General features: G+C 50.4%; 1 protein-coding gene across 1 annotated transcript; it reads left to right on the top strand.

Annotated features, from left to right (window-relative positions):
* The first annotated feature begins 2,878 nt into the window (after positions 1–2,878).
* MIXL1 (Mix paired-like homeobox) lies at positions 2,879–5,162 on the top strand. Its single transcript, XM_053384025.1, has 3 exons — positions 2,879–3,053; positions 3,163–3,328; positions 4,197–5,162. Exons 1-3 carry the CDS (start codon positions 2,965–2,967, stop codon positions 5,160–5,162), a joined length of 1,221 nt encoding a protein of 406 aa, XP_053240000.1. The 5' UTR covers positions 2,879–2,964.
* The last annotated feature ends 2,045 nt before the right edge of the window (positions 5,163–7,207 follow it).

Genomic DNA, 7,207 nt, shown 5'->3' with positions numbered 1-7,207 from the left:
TGCAAACCTCCGAACAATATCCACACCCAAACACCCCACATATGGGAGTTTTCTCTCCTGGATGACAGGCAGAAATTCAAAAGGGCAGTTCTCTCTCCTACTCCATTCCACTCTTGATTTTTTTAAGTTAATATTTATTAACCAAAAAATTAAAACAAAAAAAACTATGCAACCTTCATCCAATATCGAGGGGAGCTGGGGGAAGAACACACGCTATAGTTCCTGTATATCGGAGGCCGAATAGAATATAGATTATAGACCCCATGTAAATCTGTTTGCGGTAAAAGATGAGACGCTTAAGTTGTGCAGTAAACGTTTGCTCCAGCATACTAAGGAAACAACCCAATTTATATCCCTTTAATAAGCGATTGTTTTGTTTTAAATTACCAACAACAGAAACTATATATTTAAGTTATAATGTTCTGTAAGATAAGTTAGGGTTGCCATATTTCAAAAGGTTGCTGAGCTGCTGCTGCTTCTTTTTTTTAAAGAAACCCTTTTAGAATAGTGATTTTAAGCTTTTTGAGTTATTTCCGCTGCTTTTTCCATCGCGTTGCCCTACAGCCGATTCGGCAATATTCCCCACCCCCGACGCCATTTTTACACCTGAAAACCAGGACTGAACAAGACAAAGCTTTATTACAACTGATAACTAACGAAACTACCATTCACATTTTTAAAAACCTGCAAGAAATGTGTTATTGGTTAATGAACTTCCCTGCGTGGAAACAAAATAATAAATAAATAAATTCCTTCCAGCAGCACCTTAGAGACCAACCAAGATTGTTATTGGTATGAGCTTTCGTGTGCATGCACACTTCTTCAGACACGAAAGCTCATACCAATAGCAAACTTAGTTGGTCTCTAAGGTGCTACTGGAAGGAATTTTTATTTTTATTTTTATTTTGTTTCGGCTACAGCAGACCAACACGGCTACCTACCTGTAACTAGTTCCCTGGGTGGGTTAGAAGACTTTCCCCAAACAACATTATGTGGTTTGTGCCATCCTTGAACTTTCACTGGCCTTCTCAATAAACGCACCTCAATATGCATTTCGAGGGCATTTTATGTCCAATGTGGGTTTTTTGTTTCCAAGAGGAAAATGGTAAATTGTACTGTACCTTGTTGAAATTTGGGAATACAGTATAGACGGACTTCTGTAGCAATGCCTTAGAAGGATTACCCTGAAGGTCCACTTATATGTACCGCACAATGTTGTTGTGAGGATAAAACGGCAGAAAGAAGAACCATTTTCAGTTCATTTTGGTGGTGGGGGGGAGTGGGAATATAATGCAAATGTGGGAGTACTGGCAGAATGTTTGCTTCAAAAGTCATTCTCGCCCTGCCCTGCCTTATTTTACCCTCAGTTGCTGCCTTGGTCTTTACTGGAGCAGGAAAACTTTCAAAACTTTTGAGCTGCTACTGCTGCTCAAACCTTCACCAAAGCAATTAAACTGTGTGTGAATAAAGTACAACAGTAGTTGACCCAACCTGGACAGGTATAAAAAACACCTTCCTGCCCCCGCAACAAAGACCCATCGAGGCCAACAACATCCTCTTCTCACTGGGGCCAGTCAGGGGCCCATAGAGAGATAGAAACTACGTGCTCTCCACACCGGCGATTCCCAGCAAAATGAGAGTCAAAGGCACGGCGTCTTTTACACAGAATGTAGACCCCCCTATTTAAACCTTAGCTCAACCTTCCCCCCCCCTTCCAATCCCTAGGGAAGAGGTGGCGAAGCTGGAGCCCTGAAGATGTGTGGGACTCCATTGCCTCTGACCACTGGTGAAAGGCTAAGGTGCGGATTCCCCGTTTTTTTTGGGGGGGGAATAAACAACTCCCCATTCAACAGTTTCTGCTCGGTTTCATGAACCTCGCTTAGCATTCCGTTGCAATCCAGATGGCGCTTTTGTCAGCACAATCGCTAGGCAGCACCTTGTTTGCAGCTACCTTCTGGCAAATAGAAGGGGAAGAAATGGAGGCAGTGAGAGATTTTACTTTCTTGGGCTCCATGATCACTTCAGATGGTGACAGCAGCCACGAAATTAAAAGACGCCTGCTCCTTGGGAGAAAAGCAATGACAAACCTACACAGCATCCTAAAAAGCAGAGACATCACCTTGCCAACAAAGGTCCGTATAGTAAAAGCTATGGTTTTCCCAGTAGTGATGTATGGAAGTGAGAGCTCGACCATAAAGAAGGCTGATCGCCAAAGAATTGATGCTTTTGAATTATGGTGCTGGAGGAGAATCTTGAGAGTCCCATGGACTGCAAGAAGATCAAACCTATCCATTCTGAAGGAAATCAGCCCTGAGTGCTCACTGGAAGGACAGATCGTGAAGCTGAGGCTCCAATACTTTGGCCACATCATGAGAAGAGAAGACTCCCTGGAAAAGACCCTGATGTTGGGAAAGATGGAGGGCACAAGGAGAAGGGACGACAGAGGACGAGATGGTTGGACAGTGTTCTCGAAGCTACCAGCATGAGTCTGACCAAACTGCGGGAGGCAGTGGAAGACAGGAGTGCCTGGCGTGCTCTGGTCCATGGGGTCACGAAGAGTCGGACACGACTAAACGACTAAACAACAACAGCCTAGCTTTTCTGTCCGTGCGATATACAGGGATGTGGGCGCGTGATCCTTGCTATTTATTACATTTCTCTATTGCTATCTTTGATGCAGATCAGGCCAGCTAAACCAACAGCGATTCCAAAATACTGTATATACAAGATACACTCAAAAATAAGGAGGAAAACTTGGAAAAAAGATCTCTCCGAGGTCCTTAGGGGGGCGGGGGCTCTCCTTCCGCTCCAGGGGGCACCTTGGCTCCGCCCCTCTCCCCAGGGAGGAGGACCAATGGCTGAGCTGGGAGATCCCGCCGACGCCCTTTCGGCGGCCTAGAAAAGGACCGCCCGCAAGTCTTGCGCCCACATTTCACCCGCACCACCCGCGGAGAGCAGCAGGAGATGGCTTTCCGCGCCTTTCAGAACGACCTTCCCATCGCTTCGCAGCAGCCACCTGCTCCTCTTCCCTCCTCTTCCTCCGGCTCCAGTAAGTATCTCACCTTCGAGGCGAAGAGTGGCGTCAGATGGGGGCGGGCAGGGGGCAGCTTAGGGAAAGCGCAGCCTGCTTACCGCCCCGCTTTTCTCCTCTGCAGAGATCAGGAGGACGCGCCGCGGTCTTCGCTCATCGGACCGGAGGCCGAGGTATGAGTTTTCGGACTTCCAGCTGGACGTTCTGGAAACCACCTTCAAGGTGCGACCAAAGCCTGGGCACTACAAGAGGATGTTGCTGGCCTGCCTCACTGAGATCCCCGAGGATCGCATCCAGGTGAGTTGCGGGGGGAAAGGTGGTCCGGGAGGGAGGACCCGATTCTGCTGGGAAGAAAGGCGAGAGGGGAGGACGTCGGGTAGGGATCGAGGGCACAGGAGGAGAACCGATCGGGAGCTCCCTTCCAGGTCTGCCTCTTGCAGCCCTTTCTCGGGACACCCGTCCCCTGTGCTCGACGGGCAAAGGAAATTCCGCCGGGGACCTTCCTTGGCCGAGCCGAGCAGGGCTGGAGAACTTCCAGGGGGCGCTGCTCCTCCCGCCCAGGGCGGCTGCTCCTCTCCCCCGGCCTCGCCTTCTCACTTCCCTCGTGGCGCTCGCTCTCCTTCCGCGATCAGCCCGCCGCCCTCGCAAGGCGGCTCCCACCCAGGCCTGGTGTCGCCGACGGGGCCTTCTGGGAGCCCCGTGTGTCCTTCCCGCTCCCTCCCGGCTGGGTCTCGGGGGTCTCGTCCTCTTCCGGGCGGGGGCCAGCGTCCTTCTTCTGGGGAAGGAATGAGGCCCCTCACGGCGTTTTGTTTGAGGGGAGGGAAACCGCCCAGGGAGAAGCAAATATGGCGGGAGGGAGGCCTCTTCCTCTCTAAGGACATGGAGATGGCGGAGGGAAGGCTGCAGGGCCCTTTTCTGATGAATTTCAATTCAGGTTTTTTTCCCGTTGCATGGGGAATTGGGCCAGTTTAGGAGGGAACATAGGGGAAAGGATAAAAGGCCCAGGGATATTATTGTGATTGAATTCAGTGTGTGGGACTTGAGACTGGATTCCCCATGATCTGGCCCATTCTGGTGGGAATCCTGAGTCCAATAACATGAAGAGAGGGGGGTGGGGGTTTCTTGAGAACACCTGTGCTCATGTTCCTCCTCTTATCCCTCACAGCTCTGGTTCCGGAACCGCCGGGCAAAGGCGCGGAGGGCAAATTGTGAAAATTGTCCTCCAGAAGATGTGTCCTCCAGGGCCGGCTTTACACCTGCTGCTCAGGTTCCAAATGTCGGCCTGCCAGTGCCTTCCATTCCTCAAAGCTGCAGCCTGCCACTGCGCCAGGTCCAGCTTCCAAGCTTTGGCCTGCAGCCACTTCACCAGGTCCAGCTTCCAAGCTTTGGCCTGCAGCCACTTCACCAGGTCCAGCCTCCAAGCTTTGGCCTGCAGCCACTGCGCCAGGTCCAGCTTCCAAGCTTTGGCCTGCAGCCACCGCACCAGGTCCAGCCTCCAAGCTTTGGCCTGCAGCCACAGCACCAGGTCCAGCCTCCAAGCTTTAGCCTGCAGCCACAGCACCAGGTCCAGCCTCCAAGCTTTGGCCTGCAGCCACAGCACCAGGTCCAGCCTCCAAGCTTTGGCCTGCAGCCACAGCACCAGGTCCAGCCTCCAAGCTTTGGCCTGCAGCCACAGCACCAGGTCCAGCCTCCAAGCTTTGGCCTGCAGCCACAGCACCAGGTCCAGCCTCCAAGCTTTGGCCTGCAGCCACTTCACCAGGTCCAGCCTCCAAACTTTGGCCTGCAGCCACTTCACCAGGTCCAGCTTCCAAGCTTTGGCCTGCAGCCACTTCACCAGGTCCAGTCTGCAAGCTTTGGCCTGCAGCCACCGCACCAGGTCCAGCCTCCAAGCTTTGGCCTGCAGCCTCCGCACCAGGTCCAGCCTCCAAGCTTTGGCCTGCAGCCACCTCACCAGGTCCAGTCTGCAAGCTTTGGCCTGCAGCCTCCGCACCAGGTCCAGTCTGCAAGCTTTGGCCTGCAGCCTCCGCACCAGGTCCAGTCTGCAAGCTTTGGCCTGCAGCCACCTCACCAGGTCCAAGCATGGAATCAGCACCCCCAAATGCTGGATCAAAATAAATTTTGTCATTTTTAGCCTAACAGAAGACTCTGTAATGTTTTTGTTGCGTGAGAGGGGGAGCAATGTCAGAAGTGGTCAGTGCAGTCAGAAGTCTTGTGGGTGTCCTTGGGGCAGTTATTTGCTCTCATCTCCACTTTAAACCATGCAGGTGTGGGAATGTTGCGGATAGGAGAGGATGTATTGATTAAATATTATCCTTCCTCTCTCATGCTAGTGAATTATATGGCAGAGCTCATTCCTCTTTACACAACAGGGGGCTAGTTGCAGATTCATTTGAATCTCTTTAGTCAAACAATCCAATCCGGGCATGCTTTAGCTTGTAATTATAGACTATACTACACTACACTGTGTAGTATAGAGTGGCAAAAGAGAAAGATGGTTGTGTGACTGGCCCCTTTGTAGGGTCTGCAAGGTCACATGCAGGGGGGGGGAGATGCTCCAGACCTGGTGGAACAGGAAACTCTACCTTGGCTGGAGTAACATCCCCTGTCTGTGTCTACTCTAGGGAAACAGAGTCATGAGGAGGAAGCACCTCATCTTGCAAACAAGGAGGGCAGGCGGAATTAATAGGAGGCTCAGTAATCATCCCAGGGCCTGGGTGTGGGGTCTAAGACACCTTGTTTTTATTTTGCCAACTACATTGTTTTCCTGACCTTCCTTTCAGGGGATCAAAGCGGCGTACAAGTGTATAAAATAGAATCCCTGGTGGGGAAAGAGATGGGAATTTATGGCAGAAATAATAGCCTAAGGCAAATAATAGCATGGCCAAACTTGGCCCTCCAGCTGTTTTGGGACTACAACTCCCCTCATCCCTAGCTAATGGGACCAGTGGTCAGGGATGATGGGAACTGTAGTCCCAAAACAGCTGGAGGGCCAAGTTTGGCCATGCCTGGCCTAAGGCAACTCAATGAGCCAATAACAAAGATTCTGAAATGTTGCTTTAAAATCTTACTTTTCCTTGCTCGCAGCAGAGAATGTGGCTGGGTTATGTATGTAGCCTGTTCTGATATTGCCAACATTTTATAGAATTATTTCCACATATGGAGTCATTCACCACCACCCCTGGTCTAGCTTTTGCACCTTTTTCAACTCTCCCTTTCCCCCTCTCCATTAAGCCCCTGTATATACTCCTTGTGTGTTCTATGACAAACTGTGGTTTAGGGGTGGGTTCAGGAGAAGCTTGGGGGTGGGGGGAGAGAAACCTCTTGCTCTTCCTTTGCGCTTCCTGCCTGACTTAACACACGGGAGAAGTGCTGGCTGTCCAGCGAAAGGTGGTGGCTGCTGCTGCCCTGTGCAGGAACTTGGCCTCCACTCAGCTCCTTCCCACAATGAAGGCATTGGGCAAAGGTTGGGTCTAATATCATCTCAAAGTGCCCACAGACTTCCAGTTCCTCACTGCTGCAGTGGTGGCGGCAGCAGGGAGAGAGGTGGCGGAGATGACCTGTAGCCATTGTATCCTCTGTTGCTGTTTGTACCAATGAATGTGCATCCTTATCGTGCTAAGAAGCCATGCCTGACGCACCACCCAGTGGATCCCTAGGTCCTATTGGACAGGTGAGAGAAGAGCAGTCCAGTCATAGTCGGGTCCAGATAAATAGCCCTGAGAAGGGAACGCACTGGCTGCCGCCTTGCCCTCTGCTGAAACTGTTATTCCATAGCTCTCAATGACCATGACAAATAAACGAAGAAATAAAAATGATCAGGCAGTAAACATTATTAAAGCAAGCCCATTTTATTGACATAAAAATTACTAGCAGAATTTGCACTTTATTAAATTTCTATGCCACCCTTTATTCAAGGATCACAAAGTGGTTTAGAATACAAAAATGTATAAAATAGTAAGAAGCTGGCGTATATTGTTTGTTACTATGCTATGCATTTTTGTGTTTTCTGTTTTGTAAACTGCCCTGTGAGCCCTAGTCAAAGAGCAGTACAGTACAGAAATTTAATAATAATCTTGGCAGACCATGAAAGCCCCGCCCCCAGCTTCTCTGCTCAGTTCCTTCCCTGCCACCAGGCAAGAGGAGTGAGAAATGAATTCACACATCTTCTCGGTTCCA

The sequence above is a fragment of the Podarcis raffonei genome, chromosome 3 (assembly GCF_027172205.1).
Source record: "Podarcis raffonei isolate rPodRaf1 chromosome 3, rPodRaf1.pri, whole genome shotgun sequence".
NCBI classification, from domain to species: Eukaryota; Metazoa; Chordata; class Lepidosauria; order Squamata; family Lacertidae; genus Podarcis; species Podarcis raffonei.
The sequence above is the reverse complement of the archived record's forward strand: the minus strand, read 5'-3'. Positions and strand labels throughout refer to the sequence as shown.